The sequence below is a fragment of the Struthio camelus genome, chromosome 9 (assembly GCF_040807025.1).
Source record: "Struthio camelus isolate bStrCam1 chromosome 9, bStrCam1.hap1, whole genome shotgun sequence".
Taxonomy (NCBI): domain Eukaryota; kingdom Metazoa; phylum Chordata; class Aves; order Struthioniformes; family Struthionidae; genus Struthio; species Struthio camelus.
The window spans coordinates 4,017,371-4,036,372 of NC_090950.1; the positions used below are offsets into that span (position 1 = coordinate 4,017,371).

Genomic DNA, 19,002 nt, shown 5'->3' on the forward strand with positions numbered 1-19,002 from the left:
AGCCCCAGTGCACTAGATTGAAAGGAGAGCCCCAGGGAAGTGCCCTGCCCTGAGCTCCTAGGACCCACATCAGAGTTGTGCAAGACCTTGACGGCAGCTGCAAGCCAGGTCTCTGGCAGTCTCGAGGCCTTTCTCTAATGTGGTTTGAAGTGCCTTTGGCTGAGACCCTGGGCAGCAGCAAGCTCTGAAGACCTGTGGCTGGGTCCGACCACCGATGGGAGAGTGGTGGGCCCAGGGAGCAGAGCTCTCCTCTAGGTCGGCGCTGCTGGCCCAGTGTGTGGGGGGACACCCCCAAGCAGAGCGAACCTCCCCAGGCTGGTGGGGGGTCCACACTGAGCTGTTGGGGGGAACGGTTTGAGTGCATGTGTTTGGGGAGCCACGGGCTGGGGAGGGTGCTGGTTGCTGTGACGTGTGTGAACGAGAACGGGGCCAGTTGTTGGTGGCACTGGGAACACCAGGAATGGTTCTGGGCACTGTGCGCACCGTGGGAGCGTAGTGGGATGGGAGTGGGATTATCTTTCCCTTCATTTTCTTTGGGACCACTTGGCGCTCCTCCACTGAGGTGGCCTATCCCAAGGCTGGGTATTTATTTCACTGGGGGATTATAAAGCTCTGACTGTGAGATGGCACCATGAAACACTCCCAGGTCAGCTGCTAGGTGAGCGGCAGCCCACTGTCTCGGCGGAGTAGTGGGGCAGTGAGTATCTGGCCAGCGTAGCCAAGGTAGTACGCGCATGTGAATGTCAGACCAGGAGACTGTGTCACAGCCGTGAGGACAACAAAATGAGGTCAAACAAGAGGCTGATGGCCTGGCAGCAGGGACGGTGAGGTGAGAAGAGCTCAGACCAGCAGAGCTGCTGTGCTTTTTGCTGAGAAGTATGGGGGCTGGGAGTAAAACGGCTGAGATACATTGGCAGGCTGGCTCCTGGGACTACACTGATTTACATCAGCTGGTGATGTGGCCTGTTAGTCCTGGATGAAGGCAGATCATCAGCATCTCTAGAGCAGCCTGGCATGGGGAAAAGTGCCTCTTGCCCTTCCTTCCTATGTGAGACCGACAAGGTGGCAGACACGGCCCGGGGGTGGCGAGGATATTCAGGGGAAAGTGGGGAGAGAGAAGTGGGAAGATGACTGTTTTTGCAAGGGCCTGTATCACTTGCATGCTCAGGAGGTCTGTGCCTCTGGGCAACCCCAAAGCTAAGCTGAGAGGCCGGTACACACCGTCTCCCTTTGTCCCGCTTGTGGTACTGTAGATGCTGTGGCAGGCTGGGCAGGGGCACGGGACAAGGAGGAGGGTGGAGGACTTCCAGCAGGGCGATGAAGAGCAATTCCAAAAGCCCTGTGCTTTGACCCTGCTTAGACTCGTGCACGCCTTGTTCCCAGCAGCCTCTAAGGATGTGAGACCCTGGACCGAGGGAGGGGAGCTAGCGGAGCAGGGCCCATCTCACCCTCTTCCTGGGCTGCTTGTGCTCCCTGCTTTGCTACCCTACATCATTCAGCCTCCATTGCCGAGAGCAGCCTTGGCTCTCCCCTTCTCCTGAGCCTGTGAAGCCTCCTAAGTCCTCCAGAGCCGCTCTGGAGGAGACCTGGGAAAGCCCCCAGCATTGCCGAAGGAGAAGTATTGCTGTGGGTGTGTTAAGCCTGGTGTGTGATGCAGCCCAGGCTGTGGCTCTGCTTTCAAATGCCGCCTCCTGACCTGCTCCCAGGCAGGATCAGCACCCTGTGTGCTTACTGGAGACAGTTGAGCGGCTCTCAATCCCAAAGGCAAGCTGCCAGGTGGGCTCAGATCCCCTGCTTTGCCCCTAAGAAACAAGATGAAGACAAACTCCCAGGTCCAGGAGTCCCCCTCACCTTCTCCTCTGAAACTCAGCACACTGTCGACACTGTGCATCCATGCGGGACCTCTCTGCATCCTCGAGGCTTTGCTGCCGCGGCATGGCCGAGCATCCGGGGAGGAGTTGAAGGGGTGCAAGGGGCAAGTGCCCTAGGCCCTGGCTTCCTTGCTTCTCTCTGAAACTGCTGCTGCCGCTGCTGCTGCCCATTCAAGCCCACACTAACCATGTGATTGTTTTGTGTTTTTGCAGGCAGTTTCTTGATTCGGATATGCCTAGGTATTATTTGTTTCCATTGATTTTTTTTCCACCCCTCCTCTCTCCCCTCTCTCTTCCCCTCACCTCAGCACTTTCACTCCCTCCAAAGACAGCACTTTGATTTCTGGCTCTTCTGACTCTCCATTCACCTCTTCCCTTCTCCCTCCCACATCCCTGGGCACCTCTCTTACACTCTGCCCCTTTCCCTTGGGTTTTGCTGTTTGACTGGGTCGCGCACTCTCTCTCGCTCTCGCTCGCTCTCTCGCTCTCTCTCTCGTCGGCCTGTGTCCCATTGCCTGGTTTTGGTTTTGTTCTTTCCTTTTGACTTTGCTGCTCTCCTATCTTTCTGACATCTGGCAAAGAACATGCTGCCCCCATCGCCTCCTGCCCTTTTCCCAGCTCTGGCCCAGGAGCACTTTGAGTAGCTGCAGGCTGGCGCGGACCGCATGGGAGGCTGGCAGGGGCCAGGACGCATGGTGAAGGATGGCTGTGGTCTAGGAGCTGCAGAAAGGACCTGGGGGCATCCTGGCCTTTCAGCATTCCTCTCCCGTTGCCCCTGCTTCAAGCAATAAGCTTGTACCATATCAGGTCACCGGGCTGCAGCTGGGGGCTTGGCTGCCACCACTTCCCCGTGCCTCAGTGCGCCCGCACTGCTTGCTGCAGGCTCTGGGCTCTGCCCGTGGGGCACGGAGGGCTGCGCAGGCAGGAGGGCTGGCTCTCCTTCATGCCTCCTTCGCCAGCTGGGGATGATTTGCAGGGGGGCTTCCGAACTCGGAGCTGGGCCACAGCATGCCCTGAAGGCCTCCAGGCCGCTGAGGTCTTCCTGGGGGTTACCCTCAATCAGAGACTTTTCAGAGCTGAACCAGTTCACTGCCGCTGCATGGACTGGCCCTGCGGATGGATGCGTGTGCGTCATCCGCAGGGCATGTCCAACCCTCGCCTGGGTGCCCCTGACCTCTGGAAGGCGTTGCTGGGCGTCCATGCCATCTCCTGCTCTGGTAGGGGCAGTTTCCTCTGAGCTGATGGCTCTTAGACAGTGGCCAGCATCCTGCAGGAGAGGGCTGGAGGGGAGGCCGTGCGTGTATTGCTCTGTGTAGAAACTGTGCAGAGGCGTGTGTATGTGTGTGTGCACACGCGTGTTGTGTGCGCACCCCATAACAGGTATAGGGGCTGTGTATACATGTTGCTATATATAAATGATTTTATGCGTGTAGGTACAATCTATAGGTGATGTGTGTGTGTACGCAAGTCCGTGTAAAGGCTACACCTACATTCGGGTACATAGTGGTACCATGGCAGAACAGGGTGGCAGATGTTTGGGGCAGGGGATGTGTGGGTTTAGCTGGGGACCACAGTGGTGAGCCTGGTGTGTAGCTTGTGGGCAAGAGCCCCCAGACCCAAATGCTGCTCCCAGTCTCCAAACGGGAGCATCACCAGGGCCCCAGGGAAGAGGGGGTTCCCACAGCCATCCCCCGTCTTGTGTATCCTGTCGGGGGGAAGGACATGGCAAGCCATCTTTCTTCTCCGTTGCTACACTGCTGGGAACCAGTTGCAGGAGAAGGGCAGAGAAACTGAGGCCAGGAAGCTGGCTGTGGGCAAGTTACCGCTGGTGGGAATCCAAGGGGCCAAGTAAGACCCCTGCCAGAGGGTGCCAGGCAGGACTGCTGGTGAGCTGGGAGAAACAGCACAGGAAGGAGCTGTGCTGCGGTTCCCAGCTCTCAGGGACGTGGTTTTATGGCATACCCGGCAAGGACTGGTGGTGGAGATGGGATCTCACGAGTCCCACCAGCCTCCGTAGCTTTTTGCCATGAGAGATCATCCTCCCTGCAGGGTCTGGGGACTGTTTCGTGCTCCTGGCTGTACCAGGAGCCCCTGCAGTTCCCAGTGGAGTGACTGGGGAAGCTCACAGTGGTGTCCCCATCCCGAGCCAGGCTGAAGATGCTCAGCACCCCTCTGGGGCAATGTGGCATGTGCCATCTCCTTGTGAGGCAGAGCTGCTACCTAGGGGCTCTTGCGAAAGTGGATGTCCCAGGGACCTTTCTCCACCCTCAGGCCTCTCTTCTGATGGGAGGAGATGCCTGAGGGCAGCGCTGAGCCTCCAGCAAGGCCTTGTGTCCCTCCAGGGCGCAGGAAGGCAGATTCGGCACAGGCTGAGTCCTTGCGGCCCCACTGCAGCAACAGCTCAGATGTGCTCGGCTCGGCCAGGGGCAGGAGCGTGTGGGCTCACCATGGCATAGCCTGCGGGCTCTTAAAGCGAGGGACAGCGCATAGAGCCAGCCACCCCGGGACCGCCAGCGAGCCTCCCTTCGCCGGCTGGCCGGCCTGCCTGACTTCCCCGGGGAACGCCGCCGACGTTCGGAGTTGAACAAAACGCTTTGAGCTGCCCGAAGTGAGGGCTGTGCCGAGCTGCTTGCTGCGGTGGGGCCGGCGAGGCAGGCCGGCAGAGCCAGTCACTGCTGGGGTCTGGCCTCACCGCCAGCCGTGGCGCTGGCCCGCGGGCCTTTGTGTCGGGGAGCTGCCAGCCCCGTGGAGGGCTGGTTATAAGGGTAGCCGGGGGGCTATGTCAGTGGAGGGCTGAATTGGGCCAGCTGATTCCCACCAAGCCTATCCTAAAGGCAGCCATCCTTTCGGGGCCTGCGCCGTGGGGATTTCCTTGCCCTGGAAAAGGAAGAAGTCTGCTCTGATGATTGTTGCCGCTGGAAGGGGCCCATAGGAAGGGCAGAGTTGAGGTTATGGAGAGCGCTTGAATTCCGCTTTTCCCACCTTGCAGCGTAGGTGCAGTTTGTGTTCAGGAGGAAATTGAGTCCCTGCTGCTTCGGGCAGCAGTTGTAGGCCATAAGGATGGGATATAAAATGAGGCTTTCTCTCAACTTCTCTAGCATTTGCTCCCTTCTTAGCTCTCAGATGTACTGTCAGGAAGAGTCTGAGGCAGAGGGTTGCAGAGGGTTTTTCAGACAAGAGCTGTGAAGCGGAAAATGGTTATATCTTGGTATTCCTTTGCTGATATTTTTGGGTCTCTGGCTCGAGGGTTCAAAGCACCCATTTAGGCAGGAACGGCCTGGGGAAGAGAGTACAAGTAGCACTGCAGAGCTTGAAGGCAAAGTCCTAGGTGGCATGAGACATACCCACCTGCCTGGCCCTGCTGAGGCTTTTCCTTCATTAATACCTCCTTCCCATGAAGTCACCCAGGGTATGTTGAATTGAGGAGTGAAATCACTGTTCTCCACTGAGCGCCCGATCTTTCTTGGTCTCTTTAAGCATCCCCACTATGATGGTGGAATAAACTGGCATTTGAGGTTGGGTTTGCACCCCCTGATGAATTCGGCCCTGAATGGAAGGGACGATGTGGGTTGTGAAGAAGGTGGATTATATCTGCCTTCTCTGATCTAGATTCAAGCTTTGGTTTCCTTGCCACTCTGAAAAAACAGCAGTGCAGATCACCATAATTCACTTGGCATACCTGGGCCCGGGGGTATTTCCTTTCGTTTCCAAAATGTAAGCATGGTGGAGAATCACAGTGTCACCGCGGCTGTGCAGTTTGCCCGGGATGTGCCTTTCCAGGCCCGGGACTTACGCGGGTGGCAGCTCTGACCTCCTGCCCGTTGCGCCGGGAGCTCCTCATTCACGCCACGAACCGCCCTGACAGCCAAACCCTCCCCTTGCTGCCGCCTCCTTTAGCCTGCTGGCTAGCTCCTCGGGTTTTATGGCTTTTTCTATGCCATTTGGCTTCCAAGGTGCTATTCATTCACCCCCTGATATTTGGAGGTGCGTGCATACCCTCCCTCGTACAGGCTGGGTGGGCGCCGGGTGCCCTGCTGCTGCGGGGAGGACGAAGCCGGGGACAGAGGGGAGATGAGCTCCTCTGCCTCGCAGCCCGGCCGCGTCTCCATGGCCCCGCTGCCCTCGTAGCGCTGTAGGCAGCGTCGCAGCAAGGCCCCGGCTGGACAATGCTTTCTGACGTTTAATTTTTCTGTGTGTGTACGTGTGTGTGTTTGTCCTGGGTTGCCTTCCACTTATAGCATTTCATTCGGAAATGACACTAGGTATTTCTCGCGCACTTGCTCGGTCTGGTCCCTCCTGCTTTTCTCTCTTTCTCCTTTGCCTCGGTCCTTTGCTTTTTGCTCTTTTCCCCCTTACCCCTTATGCTCCTCTTTTCCTTCTCTTATATCTTCCCTTTGGAGCTCTTTCTTCTCTATCGATCTGTGTCTTCCAAGTGATCTTTTGTCTCTACTCCTTCTCATGCGGTTTTTGTGTATGCAACATGTTCTGAACCCGTGACTCTCGTTGTTCTTCAAATGTGGTGTCTCGAGTAGGGACGATCGCAGCTTATCAACAGGCACAGTCAAACCTCCTTTGCCAAGAGCCTCCCCCTGCTCCCCGGCGTCACCTGACTCTGGAGCAGTCTAGGCTCTCGCTGAAGAGCTGTTTGACCTTGTTGATGCTGCGTATCGGCGAGCTGTGGTGACGTGTCTGTGTTGAGATGTCGCTGAGCCATGGCTTTTTGAGGATGCTCACACGGGAGCTGGGGAAGGCCTGAGGAGGGCGGCTCCGGTTGGTTTTTGAGCGTGGTTTTCCATAGTCCCTAGCTGAGACTGCAAGAGCGCTTCCCCAGCTTCCCTGGCCCAGGAGAGACCTTGGCAGCGGGAAGGGGAGCGAAGCTGGGGCTCAAGGAGGGCTCCCGTGTGCTGGAACTGGAGTTGCCTCCTGCTTCCTCCAGCCTGAATTTCTTGCCCCCAAGTTGCTGTGCTGCTCTGCATGACTGCGCCATCCTGTGCGGGACCCTGCAGACCCAGGCTCATGCCTAGCTCGTTCCTCCTGCTGGCCAAGTGGGGCTGGGTCTCCTCACCCCATCGCCCCTCCAGAAGTAGGTGCGGAGACACTGCCCTCCTTCACCAGGCCTGGGAGAGATGGAAAGGGCAGTCAGGAGAGCGAGGCACCCTTGGTCGGGATGGTGGTGGCAAGGATGGTCAGGGCAGGGCAGGTAGGCTCGGGTGGTCTCTCTCGCTGCCTAGGAAGACAGCTCACCTTAGGCCTGGCTCCCAAGTAGCTCAGCTTGGGGTGGTCCCCGAGCCCTGCATCCACCCATTGGGGCTCCTACATGAAGGTGTTGAAGGGGTGAGCCAAGGAGAACGATGCCTCGCTCGCTGCAGGGCTGTACCCCGGCTGAGCTGCCCCAGGCCCGCTGCGAGGAAGGGTCCCTTGCACTGCTCTCCCAGGGGTGGGCTGACAGCAACGGCCCGTGCTGAGCATCCTCCCTCCTTTCTGTTCTGGCCATCGTCATCCGAATGGCGACAGCCACTCCTCGGGGGCCAGGAGGCATGTTGTGCTGTGGGCTGGAGGGCAGAGGCCTGACCTGGGAGTGCCGGGCGGGTGGCAGCTAGCAACACCCCCGCTGCGAGCACCGGGAACACACTCCCTCCTCTGCCCCATGGGCTCTCACTCCCTCTCTCCCGGTTCTCCTCTGTCTTGCCCTGCACTCCAGCTGAGCATCCCTCTGCCAAATCTTCCCAACTCTTCTGCTCCTCGCGCAGTCCCTCCTCCTTAATCCCTCGAGCCGAATCCCCAGTTGGGTGGACACCTTGATGCTGGCTTTTGATCCTCGAGGATGCCGCATCCCTGCCCTGCTGCGCCTGTCCCGGGTTGGCTTTGCCTTGAGCCTGAGTCCTCGGGAGTGGCTGTCCCCATCTGTCCCCGTGCGTGTGCATGTCCATGTGTCCCTGCAGGCCTGCCGCAGTGCTACGGGGGGGATGGTGTCTCCTTGTTTGCTTGCCTGGGTTTTGGGGGTTGTTTTACCGGCTTTCTGTTTTTTCTTTGCAGGACTTTTTACCAGTTTGAAACAGCGTGGGACAGCTCCATGCACAACTCGTTGCTCCTCAACCGTGTTACCCCGTACCGAGAGAAAATCTACATCACTCTTTCCGCGTACATCGAGGCAAGGACTTCTGTGATTTTAAACAAACGGGATCTGGTGTCACTCCCACCATCAGGGGTGCAGCCAGGACAAGGCACTGATGTCAGTGGGGTGCAGGATTAGACCTGCCAGCCCTGGTGCTTGGGGTCCCTGCTCCTGGCTGACTCATGTCAAGCAGCCCTTGGGGGAAGCTGCAGAGCCTCAGCTCCAGTGCAGGGCTGAAGGCAAGTCCTGTAATCTGAACCCAAGAGGCCATTTCCAATTCCAGCCTTTGAAGGTGTTTTTTTGGCAGCTCCCCTCTCCCTGAGGCCCCAGCTTGTTCTGCATTGTGGCAGTGATCCCTACAAGGCTTTCATGTGGACCCAGATGATATGCTGTGGTGCGAGAGTCACCAGGGATGAGCAAGCTTCCCTCACTCCCCTAGCAGCGGGTCTGATCTCGCTTGGAATAGATCCTTCCAGGTTAGCGGGATGTACTGTGCACTGAGCCCAGCACCAGAACAGAAGCAGGAGCTGAGGTTTCATATTGTGTCACACCTAGCTGAGGCTTATGAACTGCTGGAAAGTTCAGCTCCAGGCAGCCTCGAGAGTGGAAACGGCTGGGAACTGGGTGAGGGGAGCCAGAAGAAAGAGGGGAGAACAGCTGAGGTTACTGAGCCCATGCATGTAACGAGGAGAAAGAGCTGGTTGTAGTTCCTGGCAGAAGGAGAACTGGGGCATTGTTTAGTATTCAAGGAGCATCATCTTGAAAAGGCAGTGTGCATTTGAGAAAATGTCACTGCAAGTTGTTTTTGTCCTATTTCTGCTTGCAGCCATTAACATGGCAAGGAGGGAGGCTTCCTCTGGACCAGTTCCCTGGGCAGAAAGACAGCTTGGCTCAGCCCAGGAAAACACTGAGTGAACACTCTTGTGCAGTGCCTGGCTTGCCTTTTGCTGATCCTACTTGTTAAGGAGGAAAGAAAGAGGCTTCTGCAGTCCTTTCTCATGCTACCTGCCCACAGTCTGCACCTGGGCTCTGGGACCAGGCTGCAGCTCTTCCCACGGACATTTGGGTGCAGTGGACAGCACGCAGGGACAGCGGGTAGGGGAGGATGTGGCCATAGTCGTCTTTGAACTGTCACTGCCATTCTCCTCTCTCTCCACCCCACTGCAGATGGAGAACTGCACCCAGCCTGCAGTGATCACCAAAGATTTCTGCATGGTTTTCTACTCCCGAGATGCCAAGCTCCCTGCCTCCCGCTCCATCCGCAATCTCTTTGGCAGCGGGAGCCTGCGGGCCTCAGAGAGGTACTGTGATTGTCCTGCCTTTTTGTGGAAGGAGAGGGGAAAAGAGATGCCGCGAGCACCCAGTGGGACCAGCGTTGTCCTAGGGCTTCTCAGCAGCGTGGGCAAAATAGGCCAGGGCTTGGGGAAGAAGCTGAGCTGGGTTTACCGCTCCTGCTGCTGTCACCAGCTGGACACTTGCTTTCTCCTCAAGGCTGAAAGCCAGCTGAGGAGTTTAGCTGCTTGCACTCTCTAGAATTTCCCTGCACGTTCAGTTTAGGTGCTAGCATCCCTCTGGGGTCTGGATCTTTTCCCTTAGAAAGGGAGCTGGGCTGGTCCCCAGAACAAGAGTTGCTGTGTAACAGCCAGAGCTGGCTGGGAAGGCCTCCCTTCAAAAAAAAGAGGCCAAAGGGTGCCTTCTGGTAAAAAGGGTGTGGGGCTTTTCTCTCTTTTGATGATGTCTTTTTGTAGTTTCTTCAAAAAGGAAAGAGAAATATTTCCTTTTAAACTCCAAAAGGCATGGGGTGCATGTGTTTTTTTTTTTTTCCTGTGTGTGCAAAACCTCGGAGATTTGCAACAAAAAGGGACTCTTCTCTTTTGGCAAAAACATCTATTTGCCTCCAAAGCCTGAGGAAGAGGGAGGAACAGAGGTCCGTTTCAAGGGGGTTTTCTGTTGCTCACGGGGGAGTTCAGGAGTGCCATTCCTGCCTCCTGGGAAGAACAGGGCTGGCTCCCTCCCTTGTATATCTGGGAAAGGAAAGGCATCTTGCTCCAGTATAGCTCCAAGCCCCTGCAGAGCCGTTCCCCTGCATACATAACATCTTGTCTCCTTTTGCTTGCAGTAACCGTGTGACAGGAGTCTACGAGCTGAGCCTCTGCCGTGTGGCGGATGCAGGCAGTCCAGGTGCGTGCTGTATCTCTGCCCTCATGTTTGCTGTGGGGACCGGAGGCTCACGGTGGGAGCTGCTTGCCGTGGCGCAGTGCCCGAGCTGAAGGCTCTCTCGCCAGCTGTGCTTCTCTTCCTCCAGGCATGCAGAGACGGCGCCGGCGCGTGCTGGACACTTCTGTGGCCTACGTGCGGGGAGAGGAGAACCTGGCTGGCTGGCGGCCACGCAGTGACAGCCTCATCCTTGACCATCAGTGGGAGCTGGAGAAACTCAGCCTCCTGCAAGAAGTAAGAGTCTGGCCTAGAAATGCCCCCGCTCCAGGGCAGTGCAGTCCTTAGGCTGAGACAGTGTAATCTGCAGCTCACCCATTTCCCTGTGGATGCCAGTGAGCACGAGGGATTCCCTTCCTGGGTCTCTCAGCCCTTTCTGTTGTAGGATTGGAGCAGGAGGCAAGAACGGGGCTGTGCTGAAGATGTTTGCCTCTGTCCCTCTTGCTCTCCTGTGCAGTGGTGTTAGCTGGGCCCCAGCAGGCTCAAAGTTAAGGAGCAGCCAAGTTAATGGAGCTTGGGAAACATGTTCCCCGACACATGGGCTGGGGGAGCCTGTGGGAGGATGGGGCTGTCACTGAGCGAGGCTCTCTGCATGCAGGTAGAGAAGACAAGGCACTATCTGCTCCTGCGTGAGAAGCTCGAGACAACCCAGCGGTTGGGCCTGGAGAGCCTGTCCCCGTGTTCCAGCGAAGACTCTGAGTCTCGAAGCACCTCTTGCGTCTCCTCGCCGCTCTCAGCCGATGGGGCCCCGGAGGGCAGGACCTCTCCCCCTGAGACCCCCAGCGAGAGGCAGAAGGAGCTGGCCGTGAAGGTAATGTCTCGCAGCAGAGCCACAGAGAGGCTGGCAGCCTTTGGGTATGCAGAGCAAAGCCAAGAGGAGGTTTCCAGGAGGGCTGGGAAGCAGCAGGGGGTTGTGGCAAGAGAAAGCCCAGGGCAAGAGGGAGGTAGGTTGGCTGAGCACTGCCTGGATGGCTCTGCGACATGGTAGGGAAGGCTGAGGGACAGAAGGAGGTGTATATCTGACCCTCTGGACTCCTCTTCTCTCCACAGTGCTTGCGTCTGCTCACACACACTTTCAACAGAGAATACAGCCACAGCCACGTCTGCATCAGCGCCAGTGAGAGCAAGGTACAGTTGGCCTGACATGGCCACCCTCCCTGGGCGCAATAGGGACTGCGAGAGCGCTCTGGTTTTGGGATCTGCAGGGGCTGGGAGGGATGCGTGGGCCCATTGGGGAGGTACCGTTTGTGCGTAGGCTGGGAGGGCACCACAGCACAAGCATGGGCAAAGGGCACAGTGTGGGGCTGTACTCCACAGCCAGCATGTGGGATGGGAACTGTCCCTGCTCCTGTATGGTGGCAGTGTGGGTGGCACTGCTGCCACCCTCCACTTGCCTTGATATTCCCAGAGCTGGTGGCTCTTGGGGCTGTGCCAGGAGAGGACTGCACAGCTCTCCAGATCATAGGCTAGATGGAGGTCTCATCCCTCCCAGTATAAGCAGGTGCTTGTTCCTTCTCCTGCCCCGGCCTGAGCAGTGCCTGGCTTAGGGCAGAGAGACTCCAATCTACACCTCCTCCTCCACAGCTGTCCGAAATGTCTGTAACCCTGATGAGAGACCCCTCTATGCCAGCCCTTGGTGTCACCACCCTCACCCCCTCCTCTACCTGCCCGTCACTAGTGGAAGGACACTACAATGCCGTGGAGGTCAGGTAAGAAGGTGGCCAGGAGGTTGGGTTGACTCTCGAAAGTCCACCGAGCAGGGCAGCTGTATGGCTCGGACATGGCCCTGGCTGACTGGTGTCCCCCCACCGGCCATTGCTCTTCCTACAACCCCCCCAACCTCTCCTCTCCTCCCAGGACCCCACAGGTCTCCTCCAGGGCAGAGAGTCCTGAACTGGAGCCTGCAGTGGAAGGAGAGCAGAAGAAATCCCCAGCCCGCCGACCTGAGGAAGAGAAGGAGCCCCAGCGTCTGCTGGTACCCGACATTCAGGAGATTCGGGTCAGGTAGGAGATGCTGGGGCAGCCAGCTTGAGTGCTGGCTAAGGAGGGCCAAGGCAGCAGCGTCTGGCAGGGGACAGGAGACAGTGCCCTGCCATTGCCACATCCTTGCGCTGTTCACTCCAGCTGGAGCATCTGTGTCCCACCCTGACCTTGGCCCCTCTCCCCCTCTGCAGTCCCATCGTCTCCAAGAAGGGCTACTTGCACTTCCTGGAGCCCCACACCAACGGGTGGGTGAAGCGCTTCGTGGTGGTGAGGCGCCCTTATGTCTACATCTACAACTCAGACAAGGACTCTGTTGAGAGGGCCATCCTCAACCTGTCCAAGGCACAAGTGGAATACAGCGAGGACCAGCAGGCCATGCTCAAGGTAGGGGCACAGGGGGCCTGCTCTGAGCGCAGGGAGCAAACCCTGCCCCAGCACCTCCCTGGGCAAGGGACTCACCCCAGGCTTTCCCCCTGCAGACCCCGAACACGTTTGCAGTGTGCACGGAGCACCGGGGCATCCTGCTGCAGGCGAGCAGCGACAAGGACATGCACGACTGGCTCTATGCGTTCAACCCTCTCCTGGCTGGATCCATAAGGTAGTGAGGACGGGTGGGAGGAGAAGGGTGCATGGCAATCATTTACATGGGAGTTAGGCTGGCCTTGGGGCAGAGGTGTTTGCAGCTGCTGTAGCCAGGGCTTTGCAGCCCACCTCTTGCCCTGGGAGGGATCCTTCTCGCATATCTGGCTCTTCAGTGAGTGGGTGAAAACGGAGACTGGACACTGGGCAGGAAATATATGTGCCCAGGCTGTCCATACCACAGTGTCTCCTGATGTTAGGACTCTCAACTTAGTGTTTTTCTAACAAGATGTCTTGTTCTGAGTCTCTTCCCCAGCCTAGAGGCTCAGGGCTGTGTTCACTCACCTGTGTTAGTGTCCTTGGCCAAGCCTTGAGGAGCACTGGAGAGGGCAGTGCCCATCCTCCTCATGGGGGTGTTGAGCCCAGGTTTGGCAGCAAAGGGGCTGGAGAGAGTTGGAATCACCACTTGAGTTGAACGTATGGTCTGCAGGAAGTGCCTGTGCTGCTGGAGCATTCAACAGGAGCCCAGGAAAACGGTGGCCTCGCACTCTCCCTGCCCTTGGTCCCTGGTGCGGTCCCCTTGTGAGCTGCTATCCTTCACAGCCAGGCAGGGGGAAAGCACACCCAAGCAGAGCTGTGCCTGGATAGGCTCTCAGCAGGCAAAATTTGGACTACTTTAATTTTGATTTTAGCTCTGCCTCTTTAGAGTTACAGCTCAAACGTTTGAATCTAGGGCCAGATCATGGCTGATACAAAGAGGCCAGATCATGGCTGATACAAAGAGGTGCTGTGCTGAGCTTAAAGAGATGTCCATGCATAGCAGCAGGGACACTGATCTGTGGTTGTTTTTGCGGATCATCTTCTCTGCAACAGCAGGACTAGGGGCAGGGGAGTGAAAACGCAGAAACTTTTAGGCCCTGGGTAAAGAAACCCATTAACCACCGTCCCTCTAGCTCTGTCTGGATTCGAGCATCAGCCTGCATCCAGGACACTAATCTCTGGGGGACCACAGAGCACCCTTTCTGCACCTCTGACTCTCTTTGTCTCTCGTTTTCCAAATTAGATCCAAGCTGTCCAGACGGAGAACAGCCCAGATGAGAATCTAACCTGAAAAACACCCTCCACCTCATCCATCTGCCAACAGGATCAAGACTGCTGATTCTGTCCCAAGAGTCCCCACGTTAACGTCCGATCTGTCACACCATCTGCTGCCCCAGCTGTCTGCTCCATGGAAGGATCCGTCTCGATTTACACCTTCACGGGGGAAATTCATTTCTGTTTGTAGCTGCAAAAGCCTGGTCCCGCCTGGGCAGGATTTCTTGGGTGCATGTGATCTTCTGCCCATCCCCTCATGGGTGACCTTCATGTCACACAATCTTTAACGCTCCAGAAAGGTTCCTTTTGGAGGGGAGGGAGCAAAGACGGTAGTTTTGGTTAAAAGCTGGTCTTTGATCTACAGAGATAGGAGTGTTGGAGAGTTCAGAGGTGGGAAATCAGGAGGAATTGCTTCCACGTGAAGGGAAAGTGATAGTTTAGTTATGGGGATTTCCTAACTTATTCATGTTTCTACAAAAGATGGCAAGGTGAAATCAGGTGCCAGTAGTTTAAGATTATATTTATAAAGTATTTATTTCTATTTACTTCATAGAATCCCGTAAATTGGGTCGTTGCCTCTGAACAACGCCTCCCCTGGGCAGGGGAGAGCCTTGGCGGTAGGCTGGTGTGAAGGCCATCTCGGGACCTCTCTCAGAGACACCTTTCCTGGGAGAGCGGGCAAACCGCGGAGGGCCCGTACCCCCATGGTGCAGGTGTGCCTAGTGACCGCAGAGCTATCACCCCTTGCTCCTCATCCTTTCTCCCAACCCTCTGCTTTGCCCTCCAGAGCTTAAACTACTTTTCCCTTGAGCCATGATGGGACACTGCACTGTCTTCCCAAACGAGGCAATTCCTACCTGCCCCATCTACCTCTAGAGGGGGGATCGATGCCATTTAGGATGGCCAGGGCACCCACACTCACACAGACGAGTCAACCCCCATGGGGCACCCTACCCCGTGGGAGAGTTGCATGTCAGTGGGGGTGTGCGGCGTGTACGTGCGTGTGTGTGTGCTGAGGGTGAGTGTGGTTTGGCTTCTTTTCTGCCCAGTGCCTGAAATCCAGTCCCACTGTGCTCGGTGACTGCAGCCAGATGAGTGCTGGAGGGCCAAGCCCAGGTTGGCTCCCGTAGAGCTATGGCTGGGGGACAGGGCAGGGCCCTGACCCCACTTCTCCCTGCTTTGGGAAAAGGAGGGCTCTGGAATGCTGGCTCTGGGGACAGCTCTGCCGGTCAGCTCACAAAGGGGTGTTGTTCCAGCCCTGAGGAGAGGCAGCTGCATGTGGGCTCTCACTATTGCTGGCAAAGAACCAAAAGCGAGTGAGCTATCCCTGCCATCTTGTCCTGGGCTGGGCCTGGGAACCCTGGAGCGATTAATTTCCCCCCTTTACTGCAGGATGTGCACCTCTCCATCGGGGCTGCCTGGGGTCCTCAGGCCATGGCCTCCTGCCAGTCGGCTTGGGTTGCTGAGGGAGAGGCTGGGACAGTCCCGTCTCTGCAGACAGTGACAGGGAGCACGTAGGTTTGGGTGGCTGTTTTCAAAGATAGATGGGAAAGTTCCCTGGGAGCCGGGATTCAGAACAGCCATCTCAACCCAGACGGCTCCTCACTGCCCTTTTCTGAAAGGGCTTTTACATCCCTTCTCTTTCTTGCAGGAAGAATAGGCTTGAAGCAGATTGAATGGGCAGCAGAGAGAATGGTGTGGGCCTTTGGGGTGAGGACAGTGGGGAGGAGAGAGAGATTGTGGCTTCTTTTTACTTTTGTAGCTGACATCTTCTTAATTCTGTTCCCCTGTTACAAAAGTGAACTCCCACCTTCTTCCCTGCCTCATCTCTGTAGATGACTTAATCTGCTGCAGTAGCATAGCTGTGCTAGCGTGGGAGACCTTCCCACAGCAGAGATGGCTTCACTAATAAGGTCTTATTCTCCCTAGCAAAGACCTCATCCACCCGATGACCTGGCTGCCACCGTTTCTCACGTCCCTCCAGCAGCAGCTCTCTTTGTCTTGTTTGTCAGTTGTTTCGCTGATCGGGGGTTGCTTTCCTTCCGGACTCCCCGAGCAGCTGGTTGTGTCCCGTGCAACTCCGGGCAGGAACACGGGCATCTTTCTCCGCACGTCTCCTGGGTCCTTTGCTGGGCCCTGCTTTGCTGTCACGCATTCACAGCTGACCTTAATTTGCACAGCACGGCTGCGCCTTGGTTCTCTGTGGCACGTCTCCACGCTGTCTGTTGTGTGTTGAATGCTGTGTGTGTGGTTCTGAGTGGAGGTGGTCTCTCCATGCCGTTTTCTCCTTTTTAAGCTTGTGTTGCGGAGGCAAGGACACGTAGGGCAGGGGTAGCAGGGGACCGAAGACATCACATGCATACAGAGGCTTGCAAAGCCCTCCTTGTTGCTGTGCTGTGGTGTGAGCTGGGGCTCTGTGGCAACCTCATGCAGCTGCCCTGGCCCCAGCCTCCCCTCCACCCAAAGGGACCATGTGTGTCCAGCACGGTTTAGCTTGGCTCTTGTCATGCAAAGCTTTTTGGTTTTCTTCCTTCCGTTTTGGTTCTGCCCAGCCTCGCTCTGGCTCCTCGGACATTTCATTCCCTCTCCCAGATCTGAAGCCGCCGCAGGGCTCGACCCTATGCTCCTTCCATGTTCCCTTTTCTGTGCCAATCCTGCTCTCCCAGCAGCTTCATCATTCAGGAAAAACTCCCAGTTTAGCCTTTTCCCCTGTAGTCAGTTGTAGATACCTGGAGGTCAATTTGTGTCCTTTGATGAAGGAGAAATGCCTGCCTGTGGCCCTGTGGGTGAGGGAAGGGCTTAAGCCTCCCTGACTGGAGCAGAGCTCAGAGTGGGAGCTGAGCACAGGCATGCAGTCTTTGCTGAACAGGGCTTGGCTGCTAAATCCAGATTTCAGATAGAGTGTTACTCCCCTTAGGAACATAATTGGGCTTAAATCCTTGGGGGGGGGGCAGGGGGGGCGGGGAGCAAGGCTTTCCTTCTCCATTTCCTGTCCTGTCCTCCTGTTCAACAGAATTTACAGCCACAGGCTAGTTATTCAGACACCAAGTTCCCCAGGGGAGAAGAGAAGGCTCTTCTAGGGTGAAGGTAGCTTCTAGTAGAGACCAGGCCTTCCCGTGGAGACAGGATCTGTGTCTGCCAGGGAGCAGACATGGGTTCACTGGAGATGTGAGGAGCGCCAGTGCCAGTGAGTGCTGTGTCCTCTAGGGCAGCTGCCTGGGGAGAGGGGCTGTCAGCAGTTTTTGGGAGGGACCATGGGTGGGATTGCGCCTCAGGTCCGTGATCCTGAGGCACATGACCTGGGTGTGGAGGAAAGCCTGGTTTCATCCAGTCAGAGCTGAAGTGTGCCTGAGGCCAGCAAACCTGCAGAGCACACAGCTCAGCTAGACGAGGGAACCAGGGCCCAATCCAAGACCTGCTGAGGTCAAGAGGAATTTTTCCGTTGACCATACCCGGCTCTGGAGTGGGCCCTAGCTGCAAAGATCCGGTGTTGAGGATTAAGGAGGAAATGCCTGCTCACAGGATGCCTTCAGCTTCACTGTAAAATGCTCCAGCACCTGCAAAGCACAGCTCGCAAGGGCTATTTTTACTGTATTACCCGTTACGTGGCTTCTCTCTTGCTGTCACCACATGCTTTCCTAAATTTCTCAGCCCTTCTGTGGAGCCCACTCGCCACCCCCAGAACCGCAAGGTCCAATTCACACCCCTGCCCACAGAGAAGTGTAGAATTAACACCATTCATCTCCTTTATGAAACAGGAAGACAAGATTTAGGCACAACTTTTAGCCCCCATCAGAACAAAAGGCATGGAAATTTCACGAGAAGAGCAAGGGGAAATGACCCAGCAATCCCTTCGTAGGTGATCTGAGGGAGAGGGACTGGAAAACCTGCTAAGAGCCGAGGGCTGAGCTGGCCGCTTGGAAGGATGATCACTGCTTGAGCTTGACAGAGCCGGGCTGGGGGAACTCAGGCCTGTGAGATGCAGCGGTGTCGCTCGGGTTAGCCACGACGTGTAGGAAGAGAGGGCGAGAGGCGATTTCATTGCACAAGCATCACCGGCTGCTCTTCGGCCAGGGCAGCCAATTCTCTAAACAGGTTTTTGTCACCCGAGGAGGGCCCAAGGTAGGGCCCCTGCCTGAGACGACTCCGTGCGGACAAATGCAAGGCGTTCGCGCGAATCCCGGCGCTGCAGAGGGCCGGCCAGGCTGCTGCTACAGACGGGTCGATGGTCTGGGCAGCTGCACAGCAGCGAGCAGAAGAGCTTGGCCATGGCGGAAGACACTCGCACGGCGGTCCTGGCTCCTCCTGGCAAGGCAGAGACGCGTCAGCACCCCGAAACAGCGCCGGCCCATCGCTCTCACAGCCCGATACGCTCTCACGCCTCCGTCTTGCGCTCGACGGGCCGAACGAAGGAACTCCTCGCCGTTGGTGAGATGCGACTCGTATACGAGAGCCTACTGTGAACGAAGGAGGTTGTGGTTAATTTATTTTCATTTCTTTTTCTTTGCCTGTGCTTCCATGACCGGGTTCGTCCAGGCGGTTCTTCCTGCGCTGCCGCCCCCGCGTGCCGGGAGACCGTTTCTCTTGCTTGTACATACGTGATTGCTGTGCGCGCACCCTGCCGCCGTACGGCCGCAGAAAACACTGAAGTAACGAGTCTAGTTTTCTTGATGTCTTAAAACTATGAGTGTTGGAGCTTAGGGTCTTAAACTGTCTGTGTACACTTGAGGCATTGTTCAGTTAAGAAATAAATGTGGCATTTATGCAAATACCGCACCGCGGCTCCTCCGCCCTCTCCTTTCCCCTGACGAAGAAGAGAGCGGGCCTCGGACCGGACCGGGACGGGCGCCAGCCTGGAGGACGCTGGGTTGTACGTGGTGGTGGTGGTTGGGGGGGGGGGGGGGGCCAAGGCGGCCCTGCGCGGGGGGCAACGCGGCGCCGCTGCGGGAGCCCGAGCCCGAGCCCGAGCCCGAGCCCGAGCCCGAGCCCGAGCCCGAGCCCGAGCCCGAGCCCGAGCCCGAGCCCGAGCCCGAGCCCGAGCCCGCCGCGCACGCCAGGGCGGGTGACGCTCCCTCCCGCCCCGGCCAGCGATTGGCTGGCGCAGGGCGGCCTTGAGCACACCCCTGCCGCGGGATTGGTCAGCTG

The 19,002-nt window shown here is 57.1% G+C and overlaps 1 protein-coding gene across 20 annotated transcripts in view; it reads left to right on the forward strand.

Moving 5' to 3' along the window:
- Positions 1-18,633, forward strand: part of KIF1A (kinesin family member 1A) — a 73,503-nt gene extending 54,870 nt beyond the window's left edge. For 6 of the 20 annotated variants that reach the window (XM_068955000.1, XM_068955003.1, XM_068955005.1 and 3 more), the window contains 12 exons: positions 2,085-2,111; positions 7,908-8,022; positions 9,154-9,287; positions 10,106-10,167; positions 10,292-10,437; positions 10,799-11,011; positions 11,251-11,328; positions 11,785-11,909; positions 12,058-12,204; positions 12,375-12,567; positions 12,663-12,781; positions 13,826-18,633. In XM_068955000.1, the coding sequence (XP_068811101.1) occupies positions 2,085-2,111; positions 7,908-8,022; positions 9,154-9,287; positions 10,106-10,167; positions 10,292-10,437; positions 10,799-11,011; positions 11,251-11,328; positions 11,785-11,909; positions 12,058-12,204; positions 12,375-12,567; positions 12,663-12,781; positions 13,826-13,868 (1,402 nt within the window). In that variant the 3' untranslated portion in view covers positions 13,869-18,633. Of the gene's footprint in view, positions 1-2,084; positions 2,112-6,109; positions 6,134-7,907; positions 8,023-9,153; positions 9,288-10,105; positions 10,168-10,291; positions 10,438-10,798; positions 11,012-11,250; positions 11,329-11,784; positions 11,910-12,057; positions 12,205-12,374; positions 12,568-12,662; positions 12,782-13,825 lie in introns of all 20 variants that reach the window. The other 14 variants (XM_068955002.1, XM_068955013.1, XM_068955016.1 and 11 more) reach the window with 4 other exon arrangements.
- Positions 18,634-19,002: the final 369 nt, after the last annotated feature.